The following is a 27304-nucleotide window of genomic DNA, read 5'->3' on the forward strand; positions in this document are numbered from 1 at the left end:
GATGGGTGGGGCTGCTCTTCCACCCCTGGAGGAGGGCCAGGTGGTAAATCCTTTATTGGGTTTGTTTCTGTTCCGCCACTGACCCAAGAGGCAGCGGTACCCAAATTTTAAAGAGCAGTTCCTCCATTTCCAGGTCTGAAGAGGGTTTGGAGAGCAGTGGGAGGAGAAAAACCTCACCACTCTCATCCCCCTCTTCTGTCGCCAGCGGACAGCAGCGAGCAGCGGGCAGCCAAAGCCTCGACTGCTCCCTCTGTCCATCCGTGGAGCCAGGTAAGTGTTGCCTAGCACACTGTGACGCCGCTTCGGGCCGCCTCACAAAGAGAGCCCCCCGAGCCGCGTCCCTGTGTTCCACCTCGCTGCCCTGCTGCGGGTACACCAGTGGTCCCTTTGGTCCTGCTTGTACGGTCTCTGCGAGCCGGGTTAGCGCTCCCCAGTCCGTCTCGCTGGCTCCTTCGGACCATCAGGGTCGGCTTTGCGATTCAGTTCGCCCGGCTCCCCCCCCAAGTTCAGGGACGTCCTCTTCACTACAGTGAAAGATGCCGATGCCCCTGTCCTGCGTGCGGAGATCGCAGTCCTACTGGCGAAGGACGCGATAGAGCCGGTCCTACTTCATTGTACCCAGGAAAAGCGGCGGGTTACGACCGATCTTGGACCTGCGAGTTTTGAATCGGAGCCTCCACAAGCTACCATTCAAAATGCTCACGCAGAAACGCATTTTCGAGTGCATCCGTCCCCGAGATTGGTTTGCAGCGATTGACCTGAAGGACGCGTACTTCCATGTTTCAATTCTTCCGCGACACAGGCCATTCCTGAGATTCGCGTTCGAAGGTCGAGCATATCAGTACAGAGTCCTACCCTTCGGGCTGGCCCTGTCTCCCCGCGTCTTCACGAAAGTCGTGGAGGGAGCCCTTGTTCCCATGAGAGAACGGGGTGTTCGCATTCTCAACTATCTCGACGACTGGCTCATTCTAGCACAGTCCCGGGATCAGTTGTGCAAACTCAGGGATTTGGTGCTCAGACACCTCAGCCAGTTGGGGCTTCAGGTCAACTGGGAAAAGAGCAAACTCGCCCGGTGCAGAGGATCTCTTTTCTCTCGGTATGGAGTTGGATTCGGTCGAGCAGATAGCACGCCTCACAGAGGAACGTGCTCGGTCAGTGTTGAACTGCCTGAATACATTCAATGGCAGGACAGCGGTCCCACTGAAGTTCTTTCAGAGGCTCCTGGGGCATATGGCGGCTGCTGCGGCTGTAACACCGCTCGGTCTGCTTCATATGAGACCGCTTCAGCACTGGCTTCACGGCCGAGTCCCGAGATGGGCGTGGCAGCGCGGCACATTCCGGGTGCCAATCACTCAGGAGTGCCGCCGAACCTTCAGTCCGTGGTCGGACCCCTTGTTTCTTCGGGCAGGAGTGCCCCAGAACAGGTGTCCCGGCATGCTGTGGTGTTCACAGATGCTTCTGCCACCGGCTGGGGTGCCACGTAATACGGGCATGCAGTCTCAGGGGTTTGGACGGGACCCCATCTGCATTGGCACATCAATTGCCTCGAGTTGCTGGCAGTACGCCTTGCTCTGAGCCGCCTCAAAGGCCTGCTTCAGGGCAAGCATGTACTGGTCCGTATGGACAACACTGCGACCGTTGCGTACATCAACCGTCAAGGTGGTCTACGCTCCGTCGCATGTCACAACTCGCCCGCCATCTCCTCCTGTGGAGTCGGAAGCATCTGAGGTCGCTCGCGCCATTCATGTCTCCGGTGTGCTCAACCGTGTGGCCGACGAGCTATCACGAGCTGCGCTGCCAGGAGAGTGGCGACTCCACCCCCAGGTGGTTCAGCTGATCTGGAGAGAATTCGGAAAGGCTCAGGTAGACCTGTTTGCCTCACCAGAAACCTCCCACTGCCAGTTGTTTTACTCTCTGACCGAGGGGACACTCGGGACAGATGCACTGGCTCACAGCTGGCCCCGGGGCCTGCGCAAATATGCGTTTCCCCCAGTGAGCCTACTTGCACAGACCCTGTGCAAAGTCAGGGGAGGACGAGGAGCAGGTCTAGTTAGTCGCTCCTTACTCGCCCAACCGGACCTGGCTCCCAGACCTCTCCCTCCTTGCTACAGCCCCTCCCTGGCCCATCCCTCTGAGGAAAGACCTTCTTTCTCAGAGACGGGGCACTCTTTGGCACCCGCGTCCAGACCTCTGGAAACTCCATGTCTGGTCCCTTGGACGGGATGCGGAGGTTCTAGGTGACTTACCCCCTGAGGTACTTAACACCATCACTTCGGCACGTGCACTGTCTACGAGACGTGCTTACGCCTCCAAAGTGGAACCTGTTCGTCGAGTGGTGCTCTTCTCGCCGGGAAGACCCCCGAAGATGCTCGATCAGAGTCGTGCTTTCCTTCTTGCAGTAGGGTTGGAGCGTAGGCTGTCCCCCTCCACCCTCAAAAGTCCATACTGCTGCTATATCCGCTTACCACGACCACTTAGATGGCAAATCTGTTGGTCAGCACGACCTGGTCATCAGGTTCCTTAGGGGGCGAGACGGTTAAATCCTTCTCGTCCCCTCTCCATACCCTCTTGGGACCTCACTCTGGTGCTGAGAGCACTTCAGATTGCTCCCTTTGAGCCTTTGCTGTCAGCAGACTTAAAGATTCTGTCTATGAAGACTTTGCTGCTGGTGGCATTGGCCTCCATCAAGAGGGTAGGGGACCTGCAGTCATTTTCGGTCGACGAATCGTGCCTGAGTTCGGGCCGGGTGATAGCCACGTGGTACTAAGACCCCGGCCTGGCTATGTGCCCAAGGTTCCTACCACTCCCTTCAGGGACCAGGTGGTGAGCCTGCAAGCGCTGCCCTCGGAGGAGGCAGACCCAGCCCTGGCTTTACTCTGTCCAGTCCGCGCTTGCGACTGTACATAGACAGAACCTAAAGCCTCAGGACCTCAGACCAGCTCTTGTCTGTTATGGAGGCCAGCAGAAGGGAAAGGCTGTCTCCAAGCAGAGGATGGCCCACTGGATAGTGGATGCCATCGCCCTGGCTTACCAAGCTCAGGGTGTGCCCTGCCCGCTCAGGTTGCATGCTCACTCCACGAGAGGTGTCGCATCCTCCTGGGCGCTGGCTCGTGGCGCCTCGCTGACAGACATTTGTAGAGCTGCGGGCTGGGCGACACCTAACACGTTCGCTAGATACTATAGCCTTCGTGTCGAGCCGGTCTCCTCCCATGTTCTCGCCACAGGTCAGAGGCACGGAGAGGCCCCGGCTTAGTGTCGGCTTGCTGCGCTACATGCGCTTCTTTTCTCCAGAGAGTCCCTACAAGGCAGACCCTGTCGAGTCCTCCGATATCCCTTCGGCAGCCGACGTGGCGGAGCGTCTGGCGCCAGGCCTATACTCCGTTGTATCCTTGAGAACCGGGTTTAGGCTGGGTTCCATATGTGTGACCCTACGGGGATCCCATATGGTTGGTTCCACGGTTGCTCCTAAACGAAGCCCGTGTCTTTCCCTCTGGGAGAACCTACCCTTCATCGGGTTGGAGTCACCCCAGCTCTTCCATATGTAGCACAGCCCTACAGGGTTAGTCCATATGTACTTCTCCACATAACTCCTTCGGGGAAGGATGTGGCTTCCGCAGCGTTCCTTTCCCAGCGAAGGGTACGCTTTCCCAGCGTTATCCAATAGTCTCACTGAATGGGTTTTGGGGAACAGCAGTGATCGACTCTCTCTGTGTTAGCCCTGTCCCACCATCCTCGGGCAAGGGGGTTCAGGTGGCTTGCAACAGAGCGCTGGAAGGGGGCAGCTCCTGTGGCGCTTTGGTAGGGATTCCTATTCGTCGGTCTGTCCGACGTACGTCGAACGTGACCGACTGAATGGGAACGTCTCGGTTACAAAGGTAACCCTCGTTCCCTGAAGGAGGGAACGGAGACGTACGTCCCGTCGCCACAGTCGCTGTACCCCGCTGATGTTGCCGCCTATCCGGTTCGGCTCCTCAGCGAAAACCTGAAGATGCAACGCACCTGCTGCTCATTATATACCCGCGCTGCGAGGCGAGCAGCTGATGCATATGATTGCATGCCAATGTGCATTGGCTCGTTTAGTTACACTCGAAGTAGATTGGCCTCTCTAGCGAGATTCCTATTCGTCGGTCTGTCCGACGTACGTCTCCGTTCCCTCCTTCAGGGAACGAGGGTTACCTTTGTAACCGAGACGTTATTGGGTGAAAACAATCCTCATTCGGTCTCTCACATCAAGCATTAAAGTTTGAGTGTCCATGAAAATGTTGATTGCATAGACTTTCAATCGAAGGAGAAAACTGATAGGAGAATAGTTCATTTGTGTTCCAAAGATGTTGAACAAAAGCCTTATGGGTTTGGAACAACTGTCTCTTTAAGCTCAGTCAACAGAATTACCACAAAAATTCATTAATTCTGTCAAAACTTTGTTGTAAAACTATTTTTATAGGTTTTTTTTAGAGTTAACTGGTCTATGTCAGTGAAGCCATAAAAGTGGCTGTAACGTTACAAAGGAAAATTAGTAAGTGATTTTTTTCACACTAAAATCAAATTTTGTTTGTCTTGTCACTATACCTTAAAAAAACTACTTTAATGTTTTAATGGATTAGCCACTATTTACTTCCATTGTAAGTGCTTCACTGTAACACTGATTTTTTTTTTTTAAGAAAAGGAAGAACAAGTCAAAAATAATTTTTGTGGTAATCAATATTTTGCCACAAATACTGATGATTGACAATAACTTGTACAGAACCCTGAATATTCCTTTAAAAATGTTGTTGCTGGACCATGTCAATATAGTAAATCGAGGCCAAATAAATAGTCTTGGCAGCTTTTGATAAAGTTAAGTTTCGAAATCCCAGGAAAATGCTTTTATGATGTGGTCTCTAATCTGAGGCCCAAGCCGGTGTAAAAGCAGCCTTGGCTCAGTGCTTGCAAACTTTTGTTGCTCGATCAAAGCAGAGAAAAAAAATGTTGTGGAGTCATTTTATGTTAGTATAGAGGAGAAAATTAGTATGTCTATGTGAAAGGCAGGAAAGGAGCAAGCACCACTTAAATACAACCAGGTCTTCACTTTGAGCAAAACTGACCTATTAGCCTGCTAACCAAACTTATCTGGGTAATTTTCTCTATAAAAAGTTCATGTCAGCATGTAATCGCTGCAAAAAAAAAAAAAAAAAAAGCACAGATCCCATGAAACTGACACAACCTCCCAAGTCTGTGACATTTCTCTTTGTGAAACATGTGCATTCAAGATGCTTGTATGATTCAGATTTAGTCATGGTGAGTAGAAACACTGCAGGAAAACCAAAGACTGGACAGATTTTCTTGCATAATGCTCATATGTCCTCTTAATCCAAGTTGTCATAGAAACAAGAACTTTCTTGTTTGATGAAATTGAAAACCAGACATTAAGTGCAGGCACACAAGAGCACACACACGTACGCATACAGCATAATGAGGAAGCAAGCTTACCACTACACTTCCTTTCACCTGATAAACATAAAGCTATACTGTATACTTTTAATGTCAATCCAGGAATAAAAAAACAACCATCTGGATTTTGTTTTTGTGCAGTAGACAAAACTTTCATCATATTAATGTAAGAAAGTTTCATAAATCTGAAGTGTGACTTTTCGATGTTTAAATATTTAATTTCAGCAGAATATTATCTAATAAATTACACTAATTCTAATAACCACCCCACAGAGAAAAGATTTGGACAGGAAATTTTTTGCAAGCATTTTTGAAACCAGTTAATTGGAATTAACTTGTTTTTCAGATGAAAAACGATCCTAAATGAAGCTTTTTGCTTGTATCTCATTTTAAAACAGATTTAATATGATGGAGCTTAATCTCTGACAAATTTCACTCTGGTGCTTTCAATTCTGAATGCGTAGTTATAGGGATAGTTCGGCCAAAAATGAAAATTCGGTCATCATTTACTTGCCCTCATGTTGTTTTAAACTAAGGAGACTTTTGCTCATCTTCTAAACACAAATGAAGATATTTTTGAAGAAACCTGAGAGATTTCTGTCCCTCCATTGAAAGTCCATGCAAATAAAACTTTTACGCTTCAAAAAGTCGTAAAGAGATTGTCAAAGTAATCCATATGAATCAGGAAGTTTAATCAAAGTCTTTTGATGAAACAAGATTGCTTCAAGATTCACAGGCTTTTTTCACATATAAATATTAATCAATGAATGTATAGAAGTACATAGAGTTCATCAATATGGTAAACGGAAGCTCAAAGAACAAACCTCATTGGTTCTTGTGGAAGCTCAAATGTTCTTTCAATATTTGATGTACTCTATGTACTGTATGTGCATTGATAAACGTTTATATGTGAATAAAAGTATCAAATGTGCCAATTAAATCTGTTCATCATATAAAGCGATTACATCTGTTCAGAAGACTTGGATTAAACCTCTTAATTCAAAAGGATTACATTTATGAACTTTCTGAAGCATCAAAATTTTGGTGGAATGGACTTCTCAGATCTGAGAAGAAATCTCTCAGATCTCATTAAAAATGTCTTCATTTGTGTTTTAAAGATGAATGAAAGTCTTATGAGTTTGGAATGGCAAGAGGGTGAGTAAATGATGAGTTTCATCTAACCCTTTAATACCTAATATAAAAAAACCCCATAAAAATAGAATATTAGAGGAAGGATGACTGGATAGCAGCATATCCATTACCCTGTTTGTTTTAGAAAAGTGGAACTGGGCTTAGTTTCCAAGAGGAAATCATGATCTGATGACTAAGACCTATTCAGTTTGTGGGATGTGACATCATAACAGCATCATCACACTCTTTATATGAAATTGTGAAATCAAGACTCATGAAATTTTAGTAACGGATGCTGGATCTTTATTCATTTTTTTATATACATTTTAGATTATTAACTGCTTATGTGTAGAATTTTTTTTTAAAAATTAATAAATTATGAATAGAAATTACACAATTAAAACACATAATAGGATAATAGAAAAATAAAATTACACATGTATCAAAGGAGTAGTACATACTACGTGACCGTGGAGTGATCAGGAGTGTATCTGAGGTTACGATGAAGTCAAATCACAAAAAAAAAAAAAAAAACCCATCAGGCTGATAGAGAATTCTCAAGGTAATGGTGTAATGAACCGCTGCTGGAAGCTGATGGACAGGGGTTTGTTCAATCGTTTATGAGTGACTCACTATCTAGGGAGCATTTCCTCCAGGTCAGCGACCACATAGGCCACCACAGCCCAAACAGCGGAACACAGGTTCATCTCCTCTGGGTTTTGGACGCTCATTGTATCACCGTCGCTGTGGTGGAACCAGAAGTACCGCTGGTCTGCAGTGTGCAGGCTGGCGCCTGGGGAAAAAAAAAGACCGAATTAACAGAACAGTGAACAGAGCTGAAATGGTGTGATTCTGTGTTTCACATGTGTGAAAATTATCCTTCTGCGTTAGAATATTAAAGAGTCTTGCTTACGTCTGCTCTTTAAAATAGTTCACCCAAAAAATGAAAATGCCATCATCATTTGCTCACCCACTTTACAAACACACACGATCGAAATTATGAAGAATGTACTGCATGCAAATTCTCCATATTTCATATCTTCTGAAGCCATATAATAGCTTTGTGTGAAAAACAAACCAGCATGTTTTTTCTGAAAATCTTATATATAGTATATAGCATACTTCTATATAGCTAACGCATTTTCTCTGATAAGTAACTTTTTTATCATCTGAAACGCGCTGCAACTTGTATTCCAAAGCAACTTACATAATGCCATTAACGCCATGCGTGCAAAACATGCCCAAACTCCACACATTTGGACTCATGCTGAAAGAGAGAGAGGTTTATTTGTATAGCACTTTTCCCACAAATTTGCTTAAAATAAATTTGTTTAGGCTTGGCGATTATTATAAATGTTGTTTGTAATGGCACTATAATTCATGATTGTTTTATAGATATTTTTCATTCCTTGTTCTGCTCACTGTTCATTTTAAAGGATTAAGGGGAACTAAAATACATGTTTAATGTTTGTGAACGTTTCGTTTAATTTACTGGTAGTTTACATTATCTATGAATGTAATAATAAAATGTGACTTAAACAATGATGCACTTTTTTTTCTCTCAACAATGTAATTTTGAATAGTTGCAACTTATAGTCAGATGCAGTGTTGGAGGTAACACATTACAAGTAACTTGAGTTAAGTAATCGGATTACTTTTCTAAGTAACTAGTAAAGCAACACTACTTTTAAAATTACTTAGAGTATTAGAGTTTAAAATTTTAAAGTTACTTTTAGAGTTTTAGAGTTACTTTTTCAAATAAGTAACGCATGTTACTTTGTTTTCCCATTTACTGCCTGACAGCTCTCCTGTTCACATGTTGAGAGAAATTGTGAAGAGAGGTGTTGTGTGCGCTGTGTGAACATGATGGTTATTGTAGTTCTAGGCTAAATGTAAGCATTTACTCATCTCACTTTCAAAAAAACAGATTCAGTATTCCTCAAAATGAATAAAAACAGTGAAATGTAAACTCAGAATATTACTAAACTTGCGATAATTAAATGTTAAATAACAAATAAATTTATCCAATGTCTTTGCAGTTGACCTTCAACGATCCAATTATCCCACTCTTTATCTGTATTTAAGTCATCTCTGAAAACATATCTTTTTTTCTCAGGCCTATTCATAATTTTAGATATGTTAGTCTTATTGAGTTAAATTCTTAGTCCTGTTTTTATTTGCTCTTATGGTTTAAGTTGTTGATTTTACATTTGTATACTCTTTTTGTATATGACTCTTATCTTTTTATTGTGTTATTGTGATGCACCTTGGTCAGCAGTAATGTTGTTTTAAGGTGCTATATAATAAAAGTGACCTTGAAATTAGATGGATTTGGTTCTCAGTTCACTGATTCAGTGGTTGCTTCCGCAATTTGGTGGAAAGATTATTGGTTTTGTTCTGTTTCTCACGAAAAGCTATCGTATGGCTTTAGACCATTGGGAATACAACACATGAGTCACAAAAACCAATGATTCATTTATGGTGCTTTTGTGTAATTTTTGAAAACTTGAAAGCTCCAGGCTGCATTCATAGTAAATGCATTTAAAAAAAAGTCTAGGATTTTGCTTCTTGTGTTTCACTGAAGAAGGAAAGTCATATGAGTTTCGAATGACATGGTGAGTAAATTACCATTCATTTTTGTGCTATTACAGAACGACTGCAAGCATTTTCTTTCTTTCTGTTTACTTTTAAACTCTATGTGGGTTTTCATATTTCTAGACCTTGATCCAAGTGATGCTGATGAAAAGCTGACCATGCTAGTGACTCATTAACACAGCATCACTCATGCATAATCATTTTTAGATCAGTGTGACATAAACATTCACAAAAACGTTTTGCTATATCCCACTGCAGGCCTCATTCTCTTTGTTTGGAGGAGCAATAGAACATGGAGAAGAAGAAAAAAAAAAATCCAGAATGCATGTGGTTGCAGTTAAAGCCTGTTTGCCTGCCATCTATTTCTGTACTGATCCCATATGTGAACAGGCACCAGCCACAAGATGCTTAATTCCCCTGGAAATACAGGGACAGAGTTTTGTTTGACCTTAGAAGGGTGCTTGGTGAAGCATTGCTTATTCTCTGTCCTAGAATCAATAGTGTGAGGTGTACGGTGCAATGCACACTAGAGGGACAATTCTAAAGGGCAGTGAACAGAAAAAAAATGCACAGGGTTGAGGCCATATTCCAACATACCTCAAATGTAAACACAACTCTGTGATGTTTTTAAAACATGTATTTGGTTAAATATTTAAAGGTACACTCAGTAATTTTTGATCATATTGTCTAATATGGCAGGCATCTTAGGGCGCTTTCACACTGGGCTCGTTTGCCGCGGTCTGAGCCCGGGCGTGATTGTTCCCGGTGCCCCCCGCAGCGTTGGTCTGGTTTCACACTCAAATTGATTCTATCGAACCTTGGAGCATTTGCGTTCATCTTATGTCATCACAGACGTGCAAGGCGCATGACAGAAAACAGAATGCGGGTCAATAAATTGTGTTTTTGTTAATGTGGTGCTATTATGTGCAGCAGAGTAAACGACACTTGTGTTTACTGTATGTGCGCCGCATGTAGACGGTTTTCCGCTGTTTGTAAGCAGACTATTTTGAGGAGACAGCTGATTACCTTTCATTTGCCACTCTGATTGCACTCCCAGAACGTGAATACACTGCAGGCTCACTTCTGCTCGAATCCACAGTAAATCATCAACACTATCATCTCTTACATGTGTTTTATTGAAGTAAATACATTACAATCGGCGAAAACGCATGCTGAACAAGTGCGCACCCGAGTCCGTGTTGCTTTCTTATTCACCCGAACCACGGCAGAGTTCGAGTGCAACCGAACTCAGACCACCTACTTCAGGTAGTCTCGGGTTCGGTACTCTAGTGCGCACCCGGGTCCGATGACAGCTTTCACATTAGCGATTTTTCATGCGAACCGTCCCCCGTTTCGAACTAAACTGCCAGTGTGAAAGCCCCCTTAGATTCTGACACCTAGTGGTGTGGATGCAGTTTCAGTTTCCGCCACTATCCATCCATCCATCCTTTCATACATACATCCATACATACCTAAGAAAGTTCAACTTCAAATAAATGCTGTTCTTTTCATCAAAGAATCTTGAATAAAATGTAAGAAAGAAAAAAATAAGAAAGGTTTCTTGAGTAACAAATCAGCATATTTGCATGATCATCATAGAAATAAATTCAATTTTCAAATATATTAAAATGAAAACAGTTGTAACACTTTAATTTACAGTGCTGTAGTTACACGTTACTACATGTACTTAATATAGTAATAACAGTAAATTATGCATAATTACAAGTATCTAACCCTGAACCAAACCCTAACCTTAACTGGGGTAACAATTTATTTTAAGGTGACTTAATACACATTACGACATGTACATGTTAGGGGTGGGAATCGGAGGGTACCTCACAATACGATACGATCACGATAAATGGCTCACGATAACGATAATATCGCAAGTCAGTGATTCTGCGATAATCGATACATCGCTAGACAATCCTATAATGATACATTGTGATATTAGTCTATGAAAACAAAATGCACGTGAAAAGGTTAAGTGCAGGTTAACCGATAAATCTGATCTTATATGTACATTTAATAGAGTTCATGTCACCGAAAGAACGAAATATGAGGTGCATTTTATTGACCATCAGTTAATTTCAAAATCAAAGAACGCAATAGGAGAGAGTGGCAACAGCACTGGTAAGGTCTCATTACTTTTAATGAAGATAAGTGTGTGTTATGTGTCTGCGCCTTACTTTCACTTTCATATGTGGCAGTTTGCGCGTCAGCTTGCTGAAGAGATCTGCTGTGATGCGTGAAGCAGTAGCGTTGTCATATCTGACTCACATGTTTCAGTTTTAGTATTTTTGGGAGAAGTAAAATTTACATATGTAGTTTCAACAACCAGATGCATTTAGACTGATGCATAGACAGTTTTGACTGGAATGCGTCCCAGACCATATCCTGAAGTGGTTTGAGCGATCGGATTTAAATCCGTCACAAATGCGTTTCGGAGGGCATTTAGACCTGGTCTTTTCACGATCGGATAGCTATCCGATCAGAGAAAATGCATGAAGTGACCAGGTGCAAACAGACCCTTTTGACGTTCTTCACCGTGCGCTTACACAGATATACACGGGCGTTCGAAAGCAGGCGTCTATCGGCGGATCCCTAATATATGCTTTCAAATGCTCCCGTGTATATCTAAGCACTCGGTGAAGAACGTCAAAGATGTCTAATTTTGTCACATCAATGGTATTAAAATGCGTCAAGACTTTGAACTTAAACATGGCTGGGGCATCTATTTTACTTACACTGCTGTCCGCCAACCTTTTTTTCTTAGTTAACTTATGTTCACAAAGTTTCCCCTTATTCATGTGTTGAGCGCCACCTCGAAGTAGTGACGCTTTGAGCAGAGAAAACTATTTATAGCGCTTTATTTTTTCTCGTATCGCACAGAGAAGGACGACGATATATCGCCATATCGATACTTTGTCCCACCCCTAGTACATGTAATAACAGTAAATTATGCATAATTACAGGTAACTAACCCTAAACCAAACCCTAACCCTAACTGTAGCTGTGTCTGAAACCGCTCCCTATCCACTATATAGTCCACTATATCGGGTGTCGGCCATTTTGTAGTGGTGTCCGAATTCTGAGTGAACGACTTCATTCCCTACATTCGTTCACTACATTATACCCACAATTCTCTCTGATTTCGAGTATACATTCCATGTACACTTGCTGAACCACTAACGTATTTCCCAAAATCCAATTTTTTAACTTTTTTTTTTATTTTTTTATCACTACTTGAATAAAACCTACTAAAATGTAGGGGGACATTATTATATAGATGAATTAAAAAAAAAAAGAAATTATATTAATAAAATATTATTTTTATTATTAAAATATTATGTAGGCATTAAATCAATTTAATGTGTTTTACTAACAGCAATGTGTTTTAATAATTTGTGGCACTGTTAACTCATTAAACTTTAAAAGATGATAATTTAGTGGATGATTTAAAAAAAAATTGTTAATCATAGGTAGCGTATTCAAATCATAACGGTCGCCTGAGGGCGCTCAAAGACCACGTAATCTGTGAGCGTGAGAGTTTTATTAAAAAGGATAAATACATGAAATTATGTACACTTGTTAATGTGTTTATTTTTGTTTGCAGTATTTTATAGTATTAAATGATTATGAACACATTAAGCATGACAAAAAAATATATATATACAATCGATTAAACTACAAAGCTGGCACAGAGGCATGTATGATTACAAAATGAAGTCATTATGATTGTTATCGTTATTAACATTGTTTTATAATGTAAATAACATGTAGGATAAAATAGTTTTATCGCGTGTCGAGCCGTTTCTAAGATAGATCCGCACAGTTTAAGGCCTACGTCAGCGTCCGAATTCACTTACTTCATTTCGTTCACTCCATACAGATATAGTGCACTCATATGCCATACACTATATAGGGATAAGTGAATGAGTGAGCGGTTTCAGACACAGCTTGTAACTCTATAGTAAGTACATGTAGTTAATTAATAGTACTTATTTGAGTAATTACAATGTAACTACAGCACTGTAAAATAAAATGTAACCTCAAATTTTAATATTTCACAATATTACTGTTTTAGATCAAATAAATGCAGCCTTGCTTCTTTCAAAAACATAAAAACTATATTATCGACCCTAAACTTTTGAACAGTATCAATCTTTGCATTAACACATTGATGCATTGATTTGTACTTCAATCCAAATTAAGGAACTGAATTGGAATCTACAAAATTCTCAACTTAATTCTGAATGGTGCACAAACCTGGTGGTGAAAATATTACTGCACCTTTAACGCTACAGATAAATGCTCACAAATACTTCATCGCATTTTCAGTCCATTCTACAACATCCAACAGCAAATACAAACCATATCAAGCTCCACTTTAGAGTCTGCCATGATTGTAACAGAAGCCATCTTTGATAAAATCTGAGAGGTATATGACTCGTCAATAGACAGCAATTTAACCACCACTTTCAAGGTCCAGAAAGGTACATTGGTAAGGTAAAGGTAAAGACATTGTTAAAAAAGTTGACTTGACTACAGTTCAACCTTAATTTTATGCAGCGACGAGAATACTTTTTGTGTGCAAAAAAACAAAACTTTATGGCTGACTTTATTCAACAATATCTTCTCTTCTGTGTCATTCTCATATGACTCATATGTCTATGGACATTTCATCCAAGATATCGTAATTCGTGTTCCGAAGATGAACGAAGGTCTTACAGGTGTGGAACGACATAAGGGTGAGTAATTAATGACTGAATTTTCATTTTTGGGTGAACTAACCCTTTAACTTACAACTTTAAACTTGAGAGGAGCTGTTCTTGAAAAGAGATGCCAAGATTTCATGTTTGAATTTGCAGCTTTGTCAAGAAGAATAACTACAGAGCAACCAGTTTAGACAGCTGTGCGAATGATTCATTTGTTTAACGTGTTGGCTTTAAACTTCAGTGGAATTTCAATATACATTTCTATATGCCTCCTGCTGTGTTCATTATTCCTGCAGTGATGTCACAGTCAATTCATTTGATAACACTGTGTGCAGTTGGGGGAACAACCGATCCTCTTGTGTGCCACAGTTCATTGGTGGTTAAAGCAATCAGACTGGTGACTACAAACATTAATGAGATTTATCCATTCTTATGCATAAGTAATTTAATATGATGATGGGAGAAGGCAGTATAGCTGTCATGCGTGACACTTCACAAGAGCTAACGACTGCTTATATAGTGAAGTCGGAGGACATAATATAAAGCAAAAACATGTTATGACATTAAATGAATATCAAACATTTACGTCATGACTTTTTGGCATGGTAATGGATATGACAATGTTAAAGGGATAGTTCACCCAAAAATGAAAATTATCCTATGATTTACTCACCCTCAAGCCATTCTAGGTGTATATGACTATCTTCTTTCAGACGAACACAATCGGAGATATATTTAAAAATATCCTTAGTCCTCCAAGGTTTATAATAGTAGTGAATTGGGGGCTGTATTTTGGAAGAAAAAAAAAATGCATCCATCAATAATTAAAGTAATCCATACAGCTCCAATGGGTTAATAAAGGCCTTTTAATGTGAAGTGTGTTTTGATGTGTTTTTGTAAGAAAAATATCCATATTTAAAACTTTATAAATTTAAATAACTAGCTTCCGGCAGACGACCGTCCACATACTGCGCAACTCAACTTGTGCCAAATGAGCAACCCCTGACATGATGTATGATGCAGGATGTAGGAGTATCATAAGTTTAGACGCCTCTCACGGTTCAAACAAATAGGAGTCGTATGAATAATTTGATTATGGCTGGATGCATTTTTTATTTTTTGTGTAAAATGCGGCCCCCAATTCACTACCATTAAGGAGGACTAAGGATATTTTTTAAATATATATCCGATTGTGTTCGTCTGAAAGAAGAAAGCCATTTACACCTAGGATGGCTTGAGGGTGAGTAAATCATGGGATAATTTTCATTTTTGGGTGAACTAACCCTTTAATATGTTTGGTCTTGGAATAGATCTGCTACGGTTATTACTTCTGCTGCAGAGCAAGTACAGGATTTGCTACTGCCAATACATACACGACACACTGCTGTGAGCAAGTAAGACATGCTGCTGCTGTACAATACATGAATTACCCGTAGCAGATCTATACAGGTGGAGCTGGGGAAGGTGGAGGGTTTCTGAATGTGTGCTGTAACTGCTACAGCAAACACTGGCCTAGTATTTGAAGGCTGAGCAGTGAGCTCATTGGCTGCTGTTACAGCAGGAAGCAATCAGCTATGCTCTGTAGAGACAATGTAATTGCTAGCCAAACGAGTTAAGGACCTAGCAGCCTGTGCCATCTAGATTTTAATGATTTACATTTCTAGGTCACGAAATCAAATGCAAGCTAATTTGTGACACAGACCAAACTAAGTACAATCACTGTCCTATCATAATAAAGGCACAAATGCCAAAAATAAATCTTTGTATAAATAAAATTGGTCAGGCCACCACAGACACACCCTTCAACGAAAACTCAAGATCTTTACAATTTAATGTCGCAAAGGCCTTTAGATTAGTCTGACCAAATATGATGTTGACCTGATTAAAGTTCTAGGAGGAGTTCATTAAAGTACTTGCCTGGAAAATCCAGCCTCACCACTGTACCAGCGGATGAGTCTGGTCGCCATTGAATCAATTCCGATTTCTAGGGCGGAGCAAATCCGAGCAAACAGGAAGTAAGAGTAAACCAATCAGAGAAGGGCGGATATGACGTTAGCAAAGCGACAAGAGAGTCAACAGCGAAAAGTAAATAAACTGCTGGGGTTTTAACACTCTGAGGTCTGACGGTATCGCCGGCGATACCACCGTGGTTTTTTTCTTATCAGTGTGAAAGAGACTCAAAATACTCCGTCAATGTTGCACATACAATTAAGAGTTATACACCATTTTAATCTGTGGAATATCTTCTTTCATTTGTGTACACTCAGAGTAAAAACAGAATTTTGTGCTTTTTGTAAAATAAAGAAAACTAACATGATGCGTGATTTCTCCTCTCCCTCTGAACGAACTCCAATCTGATAGTTCTCAGAAAATGAACTGTAACTTAGTGAATACTAATGACAAAAAAATTACACTTATGTCTAAAAAAACGTTAAGATGTCAGGTTTTAAATCATGTAAGTCAAATCGAAAAGAAACCTTCTTTGTTTATGTAATCTGTATGAAAAGAGAGCCATGTCAGAAATCCGTGATTCAGCTCATTATCTGCTAATGCGGCCACGCCCACGGAGCCAGCGCTATTCAGACGCTAATTCAGTCAATACATGCATTTATTATCTCAATCGTGTATTTATTGTCTTGAAAAGTGTTTATCTGGATGTAAAAGTCATGGTTAGCGATCTCTAGAAGACATGCAGTTACTTCCTGTTTACTTGTCTTCTACAGATGAAGTTTAGATGAGTTTTTGTTTCTTTAGCGCCCTCCTGCTGCTGTATGTATTGGAAACTCCATTCATGGAATAGCCTCTTCTTCTTTTAGATGAATTTGTGGACTAAAATGCACAGAGCGCCCTCCGACTTCAAGGATGAATTGAAAACACCAGCGCTCATAGTAATGACAGTGAATATTACATAAAAATAACTCCTCTGTATAGAAAATTGACATAAGCATATGAGAATCCAATATTTCTCCAAATGTGCATGCTTTTAAACTAAAAGCCTATATTCAGACTCTTTGCATCACAGAAATACATTATATTTTAAAGTATAATATAAAACCATTACTTTATATTGTAATAATATTTTTCTGTATGTTTCATATATCATAATGAGCTTGAGACATCACAGAAGGTTTTTTTTCACAGCCTACCTGACTGAAATGCCTCATTAATATGCAAGTCATTTCAGCTCATTACTATCCAATTCTTTTGTCTTCTCAGGTGAGAATGGCCCATTTTCAGTGGTGATTCACGCCTCCTTGCATACTGTGTTTCTTGGCAAAAAGTGTCTTACAAAAACTAAATCAATATATTGTTAAATATGAAGGAGTAGGCAGCATAATTTTTACATAATTTTGAAGCAAAAACTCTAGTCTACAACCTCCAATACCCTAAAGTCTTATGAACACAGATTTATTATACTTTTTTTGGCCTTATTTCAGTGACTTAAGTTTTTTGTTTTTTCAACAACCACGCATAAATGTTATTCCTTCAAAAACACAAACATGTACATACATGTTCCTCACATATTATTGTAGCCTAGTTTGTGCTGAATACAGTGTAATAACACTTTTTCCATTAATATGTTTATGAACAACTGAAAAAAGCACAAATGTCAGGGCATGTCAAAAGTTCTCCAGGCCCCAAATCAGCCTCAGACTCCAGAGGGTTAATGATTTAATGTATTTTTGGTCATTTAAAATTGAATTCACGGCTGAACAGAACAAACTCTCGGGTCTTGCGTGCGCCATCTTTGTTGATATTGAAGGGACTTTCGTCACTGAAATAAACGAACCTGATTGCACGGTACGGTTAGGAGTTGACTCGAGGCGCGACGGAGGGTGGACTGACCAGACTGATATATCTTGTAGAAGGCAATTAAAGTACAATGTCTGGAAATCACAAAAACTGCAAAAATTTTGCAGAGAAAATTCAAAATATCTCACTTCCTGTTGGGTTTACAGATTTTGCACCCAAGAACTTTTTTGTAGGTAGTTGATTGGGCTGTTACATGTGTCTACCAAATTTCATACTCGTAAGTGAAACGTAGCATGAAAGGCGCTTAATTTAAATTTTGTATGTGCTATCGACCCATTTTGCCACACCTAATTCTGAAACCCATATCAGACATAAATTTTCACCACATCTGACACATGGGAAAAGTTTAATGAGTTTTCGAGCATGTTTAGGCCCTCAAAATGCAATTCATTTCTGAGAAGAAGAATTGACTGAGCAATTCCAATAGGGTCCTCATGCCGTCGGTGCTCGCAGTGGCGCAAAAAGTGGGTATGCGCTATATGCGGCGCATAGGGGCGCCGCACCATGGGGGCGCCAAAGCGATGGTTAATTTTTTTTTTAAATAATAAAAGTTATATAAATTTATATAAAAGTTATACATAAAAAAAAAAAGTTATATAAATTTTAGAGGACTAACAGGCTAGAGTAGGCGCCGGTGCCCTCATAAGATTCCATCATAGAATTTAGACATAGAAGGGTAATATCGCGAGTGAGCGGGGCGTAGCGCTGAGTGAGCAGCAGTAACGTTAGTGAGTTGTAATTGAAACTCGAAAAAGATGGATAAAGCAAAAAAGCTATCGGGGGCTAAAAATAGAAAAAGAAAGAGGGAAAAGGAGATGACATGTCAAGGGATGCGACAGCAGCTAAATAAGTGGATGGTGAAAGGCAACAGGTAGGATTTAAAATGTGACTTCTATGCTTGGAGGCTTGCAAATACGTTATTCATGTTAACAGACTAGCATTTGCTAACACTGGGAATGTAGCAGACAGAATATGTAGCTAGCTTAGAATATGCAAAACCGAGGTTGCTGAGCTGAAAACTGAAAAAAATATAAGGTAGCATGTACAATAAATGACAAGAATCTGGAAAACAACTTTAATATCTCTGGTTTACCGTGGAATCATATTTGCTACCAAACTTGGAGGCTTGCAAATATTAATGTTGACTGACAAGTGTTTACTAACTTACTGCAAAATAATGTTGCTGATATCTACATTAAGATTTTGGTTAAACCCTTTGGTACCAATCCCATTCATGACACATCTCAATTTTATTAAAGTAAAATGACAACTGGTAAATATAAGGTAGCATGCACCAGGGGCGCCTGCAGGATTTTATCTCTAAACTCTGAAACTCCTCCTGTCCGCAAAACCCGATTAAATCAATCAGTGAGTTGGTGGAACGATCTAATGCTGTACAAATCGAGTGATCGACTGTCTCTTTCATGTTCCCCATTTAGAAAATCTGATGCATGTAACTGCACTCTGATGTGCTTGATGCTTCGTGAAATTTTTGTTTTGTTTTGTTTTTTACGTTGTCTCTGAGCAGCTTTGTCCCGAAATGTGGGTATTGTTTTCAGAGAAACGAAGCGTCGCATTTTTTTCCAGTCAAGTGAATACTTTGCGTGTCAGAATGTTTGAATCCAGACCACCATGGAAGTTCAAATCCATTTACTAAACATTTTAAATATATAAACCTGTAGCCTATACTACATCATCATATGTTCTGTCATATAAACAGTATTTACAATAAAATAACAACAATTTACTTGCCTCAAACAACTCAGTGTGCATTATTATTATTATAATTATTGTTTTTTTTTTTTAATCTATTTAATCTATTGCCAAATTTAATATGTGAATTATATTATTGAAATAAACACATTTAGCGTCGTCAGGCTGTTTGTGCTTAATGGATAAAACAGCGGAATTGCGCATTCAAGTTTTTGGGTGCTGTAAATTTTACCTGCCACAAGATGGCACTGTTTTCGACACTCTTGATGCTTTGAAACCATAAACCTTTCCCAAAACCTTTACAGAAAAGCTTCATTTCTTCAACTCTACTCAATAGTTTTAGGCCATTTTGCAAATGTTTCAGTCGAATTTAGCTGTTTTAGAGAGCGTTTGCTCATTTTGAGCCTGTTTTTAAACATTAACTATTTGTAACGTAATTTTTCATATGTGGAAAAAAACGAAACCAAAGTAGCCAATCAGATTTCTTTTCACCCATATCCCCCACGCCCACCTATAGATGCACATACACACGTTTGACTTTACAACACACAAACGCACACCTTTATGTATTCTCATTCTCTCTCTTTCTCTCTTAATATGTCGAGTGTACGCAGATAGATTTTAATAATCAATTTAAAAATTATGTAAAAAATAAAAACGGCATTAATTAGCGTCCTCTCAAGGTACACACAGTGCGCTGCAGGCGCCACTGGCATGCACAATAAATGACTAGAAGCTGGAAAACTTACTTATGCAATAAGGCTGGTTTATCATGGAAACAAATAGTTTTTTTTTTTACATATATATGTGTACATATATACCATATAATTATGGTAGGCTTACAGTGGCTGTCTGATATACTTTAAAATAAACATTTATTATTTCAAACCCATACATGATGATGTCCGGCACACTTATTTATTTAGAAGTTGGGGTGGGGGGGCGCCAAAAAATTTTGTTGCATACCCCTTTAACACTGGATAGTTGCGCCCCTGGGTGCTCGGGCCCTAAATATGCTATAAAATATGATCGAAAATAAAGGAATTATCATGCAAACCAGTGGTTGTGTGGAGAAAAAGTTTAGAGAATTTAAATTAATCTGTAAATATTAATTCATGTATGAAGTAAAAGAAAAAAATAAGCTAGTATTATAGTACAAATGAATCTACCTATTGCTGGGTTAAATAAACAACCCAATTTGCTGGGTAAAATTAACCCAACATGTGTTCTGTCCTATATTTACCTAGCCCTTTGGTTGAAAACAACCCAAATTGGGTTGTTTTTAACCCAGTGTTTTTTAGAGTGCACTGTAACTGTTAATCCTGGAAGGTGGAGAAGAAACATCTTATGCTACAACCATATTTTTTCTTTGGAAATATCGAAGATATTGGTCACAGTTTATTTTAATAGTGATAAAAAGCAAGTGCTGCCTGTTTTTTTGAGTATAAAAATATTAAATGATACAGTACATTGCACCTTTCCGAATCTGCTCCTGAGGGTTAACTACAAGAGCTTGCTTTACTTCACTTCTGCCAAGTATTCTAAGCTTTTCAGAGCTAATTTCACAGATCATTGGCTGAACTCAAACAATTAATGCAGTTCTTTCAGTCATTAGACTGCTGAATTCCCTTGCAGTTTGTATGAGGGAGGTACAAAAGTTGGAGTATAAATAAAAAAAAAAAACAATACGTTTAAAACCATGACTGGTTTAAGCCTTTTAAGTGAGTGACTTCTTAATTTGAATAAAAATTAAATGAATAAAAATTCTCTAATGCTCACCAAGACTGCATGTATTTGTTTCATTTTCTAATATTTTATACTGCAAAGTATTATTACAATATAAAATAACTGGTTTATGATTTAATTTTTAGTAGCCATTCCTCCAGTCACAAGATCCTTCAGAAATCATTCTAATTTGCTGAATTGCTGCTCAAGAAATATATAAAAAGAAGGAATTTTGATCAATATTTCAAATGTTTTTGTCCATACAATGAAAGACAATGGGGTCCAAAATGGCATATTTTCAAAATATCTTCTTTTGTTTTCACAGAAGAAAGAAATACAGGTTTGGACTGACATAAGAATTTTCATATTTTGGTAACTGTCTTTTTAGTAATGCTGTTTTACTTTGTTAATTGCTACCACTATCACAAAGCAGGAAACAGGACTGAATTCTACTCTAGTTGAAACTGACCTGGAACCCCAGCCTTCATCCACATGTTTATGTCCGTTCCCTCTCCGTTTTCTTCAAGCGATGTGACATTGATGGCAGCCAACAGTTTCATCACCTCCTTCATGATTGCGCGAGCTTTGTCACTGCCAGTGAACTGCAGTCCCAGAGGGCTGAAGGTGCCCAGGTCAGACTCCATAACCAGGTCAAAGTTTGAGATGTTTGCCTTAGGAAAAGTGGAGAAGTCGTCACTACAAAATCAGAATGTAATATGCAAATTTAAGAAAATTTAAAGCTGAAGAACATAATAAATCTATTATGTTATTGTTATTTTTTTTTTTTTTTTTTTATAATGAACCCAATATAAAGTAGCACTGAAGGACTTTTTGTTAATCTGGGTTCTTGTATCTTGCCACAATTTTTTTTTTTTCTACTTGAATGATGGTTTGTTTTAATCTCAACAGTGAATTGCCTATCCAAGTCATGGAAAGCTCTACCAAATATCTACATAATTGGATGTAATACAGTAAAAAGTTGGGTCAGTAGCCAAAACGCAGCATTTGAATCCTGCTTGGCCTGAAACCACTGCTCTCTGATCAGAATCCAACCTCATAAAGTAAAAACGAAATCCAATGGCAATGTGCAGATACAATAGAGTTTTAACTCCAACTGCTGGCTAAATTGTTCCATACCATAAAGTATCATTTTACAGCACACAGACCTGACGAATACAGTTTATTGCACCGTTCGCTCCAAAACCAGAAGAGTCCAAGTAAAACATTATTGACAGAAATAAAAGCTATAGATGGATGGGTGCCACAACACTTGGGTTTGTGTGGGAAATTTCAGCCAATTTGCTCCTCCTGCTAAAATTAGGATCAACTCTGAGAGTACTTTCAGCTTTGAAACAGATACCACACAAACCTGATAAAACCTTTTTTTGTCAGATGCCATAATAAAACACAATAAAATAGGCTATTTATGTAATTCTAAACAGAACTAATTGTGACCCTGGACCACAAAACCAGTCATAAGTCGCACGGGTATATTTGTAGCAATAGCCAGCAATACATTGTATGGGTCAAAATAACAGATTTTTCTTTTATGCCCAAAATCATTAGGATATTAAGTAAAGATCATGTTCCATGATGATATTTTGGAAATTTCCTACTGTAAATATATCAAAAAACTATTTTTGTGAGTGGATATGCATTGCTAAGGACTTCATTTGGACAAATTTACAGGCGATTTTCTCAATATTTAGATTATTTGCACCCTCAGATTCCAGATTTTCAAATAGTTGTCCTATCCTAACAAACTATAGATCAATGGAAAGCTTATTTATTCAGCTTTCAGATGATGTATAAATCTCAATTTAAAAAAAGAAAATAAATACCCTTATGACCCTATAAAAGATCTTAATGGAAGATTTCAAAAGTGCACTCAAGGACAAAAGAGTACTCACATAATGAACAGTGAAAATGTGCTACATTAACTTTCTGAAACATTCACTGCTTAACTGATACAGACATAGTCAGAATTATTGGCAGATTTGGCACCCTTGGTAAATATGATCAAAGAAAGCTGTAAAAATAAATCTCCATTATTTATCCATTTGATCATTTATTTAAAAAAAAAAACAAAACACAAAATTCTAACCTTTCATTGAAGTAAAACTAATGAAACATTTATTCATGAAATAAATGTTTTTCTCTAATGCATGTTAACCACAATAATTGGTACACCTAGAAATTCTTATGAGTAAAATATCTCTGAAGTATATTCCCCTTCATATTTACAATTCTTAGCACAGTAGGGTGACTAGGAACATAAAATTATAATGTAGTATAAATATGAGGTAACACAAATTCCCTTAATCATCCATCACCATGGGTAAAACCAAAGAATATAGTTCTGATGTGCATCAAAAGAGTGTTGAGCTTCACAAAATAGAAAGAGGCTGTAAGAAAATAGCATTTCCACCGCATTTCCACCATCAGGGCAATCATTAAGAAGTTCCAGTCAACTAAAGATGTTACAAATCTGCCTGGAAGAGGATGTGTCTATATTGTCTTAATGCACAGGAGGAAGATAGTTTGAGTGGCCAAAGACTGTCCAAGAATCACAGCTGAAGAATTGGTTTGGAATTGGAGTCTTAGAGTCAGAAAGCCTCCCAAAAAAAAAAAAAAAAAAAAAAAAAAACAATAAATCAAATCACCTTCAGAAGGATTTCAAAACAAAGTCCTTTGCTCTCATCCAAAAACAAACTCCAACATATTCAGGTGCCAGACACTACTGGAACTGAAAAGTACCCCATGTTTACAGTTAAATATACTGCTGGATCTTTAATGTTGTGGGCCTATTTTTCCGCTGAAAGTCCTGGACATCTTGTTCAGATACATGGTATCATGAATTCTATCAAATAACAACAGATAAAAAATCAAAACCTGACAGTCTCTGCTAGATATCTTATAATGGGCTGTGGTTGGATCTTCCATCAAGACAATGATCCAAAAGAACATCAAAACCAACACAAAAATGTGTCACTGAGCACAAAATGAAACTTCTGCCATGGCCATCCCCTGACCTGAATCCTGTAGAAAACTAAAGAGGAGAGTGTATCAACAAGGACTTTAAAGAGAGGTTCTGTATGAAGGAATGGTCTCTGATCTCTTGTCAGGTGTTCTCCAAACTCATCAGGCATTATAAGTGAAAACTCAGAGCTGTTATTTTGGCAAAAGGAGGTTGCAAAAAGTATTGAATAAAAGGATGCCATTAATTGTGGCCAATGTGTATTAGAAAAAAAACATTTATTTCTCAATGAGATTTTTACCCCCATTTTTAATTTTTACTTCATTGAAAGGTTAGCTTTTTGTGAATATTTTTCACAAAAAAATATCAATGCAGGCTTCTTTTTCTATCAATGCAGGCTTCTTTGTTCATATTTACCAAGGGTGCCAATAATTCTGACCAGGACCGTATAACAACACTTACAACTGTTTTTCAAAATACATAAAACATGCCATGTCAGTACAGACAACTCAGGTAATTTGTATCACATTCTAGAACAAGGGTGTCATTGAAGTTCACAAGCCAGATTGGATTTAAGAATCAACTTCATGGTATATATATATATATATATATATATATATATATATATATATATATATATATATATATATATATATATATATATATATATATATATATATATATATTACATATATATATATATATATATTACATATACAGTACAAGAGTGAATGACATAAGATTTTCATTGATATGAGTGACTATAGTAAATAAAAAGAAAAAAAATCTTAGAAATCTTAGAAAGTACCTGTAGTCTTTGCATTCATGTTGATTTAAATAATTTTAAACGTTTTGTGAGAAAAGTTTCAATTTAATCAAACTAAAAAATGCAACCATTAAGTATAAATAAATAAATAATATTATAATGCACATCATTAAGTTTGGAGGAGGAGCACATGGCATTTTACAGCCTGAAATTACCTCATCCTTGTCATAAAAAGGTCAAATTATTTGATATTTTGAAAGACTTAGATATCTTGACACACTGTCACGAGGATCCACGGGGATCCTCTTTATGATATCATTTCCTGTTTTATTTTTTTCTGCATGTTGGTTACAACTTGCAAGTTTTTTCATTCATTATGTTATCAGGACAGTTGTGTCACCTTGATATTTTTGACTTAAATGTCAGAATATATTAATGAGTTGCATTTTGAATGTCTTTTTGAATATAATAATGAGATTAGCAAAAAAAAAAAAAAGTGTCACTCAAACATGACTATTTTCCAAAAAACTACACTGACAAGAAAAAAAGAGTCTAACTAACTATAATAATAACTAATAATAATCCATCTGCACGACTAATTTAAATTTTGTCAGGATAAAAGCAATATTAATATATCACAGGCTATTTAACAATTATTCAATGCAAAATAGAAAATCATCTATTTTTACACATTATATTTTCACACATAATTAAATTAGCAAAGGAATAGTCTCCAGGAGAGTTCAACAGCATCCCATATGTGAAGAGTCCTTCCGGAATTTATGACTCACCTGTGACCCCTACGTGACCCTCGCCTTTGACCATTTCTTATGTATAAAAGTGTGTCAAAGTGTGTCTAAAATAATGTCTTTAAGTAACCTCATTTGTGTAAGGAACTGTAATCAGAACCTGTACAAATAACATCAAATGATTATCCATATGACTATAAGTACTAGTGTTTCTGTATTTTAAATTAGTTTGAGGGTAGATACTCTTACTCATTTCCTACAGCCTTTGGAATTGTGGAGAACTTTGTCTTCAGTAAACTCTCTGTTAACTGACTGAACTCTTGCTCTTCTTTGAGCATATTGGTCTCTCTTTATGGTTTAACTGTACTTTTCCTACAGTTGCGAGCTACAGTATTGCACCACATTAAATTAAATAGAACATTATGAATAACCTTTTCAATATAATTAATGAACTTCACATAATCAGGGCTTCAAGTGCATAGCACTTCCAAGGATCAGCATTCTCCTCTAAAAGTGATCAGGCAGACCAAACCGTAAGTCATAGAGACTTGAAACTTTGAGGGCTGGTAGTACTCACACCGTCTACAACGTCACCTAGGCTTGCCCCGATCTGCCTGACGGGGGCGCTACAGCTGCTAAACCCTTATGCGTAGTCTCAAGTGTCTTACTATATCGTTGGAATCCTTGGCTCAAGACAGACAAAATAAATGCCTCGGATTTGCTTCTCGTTCTGAAAATTTTGTTTTCGTTTTTGAAAAACCTACTTTTGTGAACTAGTCCTAGTTTTTTTGCCTGATCGGAAAAAAACAGTGCAGCAAGATTCTCTGGAGTTTGATCGTCAATAATGATCAAAAAAAGGTTGAAATTTCGAATCACAGTCCCTAAGAGCCACCAAAATATTTGAAATGGCCGGACCCACTTTTACTAACTCGTAAAAGGAATGAGATATTTTCAACAAACTCAACACATCTATGTAAGTGCTTATTCTGTGGTTGTGTGAAAAAGGATGCGGCGACTGGCCACTTGGTGGCACTATAACAGGAAAAAATATGAATATAGCTATAACTACTTCACTGTAAGTTCAATCGACTTGAAAATTGGCATACAGTGTCTTTGTCCAAGGTGCCATGACTGTCTATGAGGACACTGACGCCTCTCAAAAAACATGTCCGCCATCGGCCCTGTTTGACTCACAACCCTAGAGGCCTGTGAGAAATTCAAAAGAAATTGGCCACCGGTGGGGAAACGTATTGTGCAATTTTCGCACACACCCACGACATTCGTACCACATGGTAGAACTCCTCATTCTGAACATCTTTGACCGTCCTAGGACCGCCGCTGTCCATCGGATCGTTCTTTAAATATTGGAGATTATTTCAAAAACCAACTTCGGCGGACTATTCCTAGGTTTTTGGCTCAACCTCGATAACTGTTAAAAAGATTTATAAACCATAAATTTCCTATGGTAATTTGCCTATATTGGCTGTAAATTGTCTTTTCCATCTATGATCGAGATGGCTACAGGCTTGCTAATTAAAACATTATACCTTTTTCTGCATGTGCTTAAAGGCCTTAAATGATTAGTTCACTTTCAAATGAAAATTACCCCAAGCTTTACTCACCCTCAAGCCATCTTAGGCGTATATGAATTTCTTCTTTCTGATGAATGCAAATAGAGATATATTAA

At 38.7% G+C, this 27304-nt stretch overlaps 1 protein-coding gene across 2 annotated transcripts in view; it reads right to left on the minus strand.

Annotated features, from left to right (window-relative positions):
- Positions 1 to 6857: 6857 nt before the first annotated feature.
- LOC137030771 (carboxypeptidase Q-like) overlaps positions 6858 to 27304 on the minus strand; it is a 79476-nt gene continuing 59029 nt past the window's right edge. For both annotated transcript variants that reach the window (XM_067401210.1, XM_067401205.1), the window contains exons 8-9: positions 21595 to 21796; positions 6858 to 7354 (exon numbers count right to left, since the gene is read on the minus strand). In XM_067401210.1, coding sequence (XP_067257311.1) covers positions 7194 to 7354; positions 21595 to 21796 — 363 coding nt within the window. In that variant the 3' untranslated portion in view covers positions 6858 to 7193. The remainder of the gene's footprint in view (positions 7355 to 21594; positions 21797 to 27304) is intronic.

Source organism: Chanodichthys erythropterus, chromosome 2, assembly GCF_024489055.1.
Source record: "Chanodichthys erythropterus isolate Z2021 chromosome 2, ASM2448905v1, whole genome shotgun sequence".
Lineage (NCBI taxonomy): Eukaryota > Metazoa > Chordata > Actinopteri > Cypriniformes > Xenocyprididae > Chanodichthys > Chanodichthys erythropterus.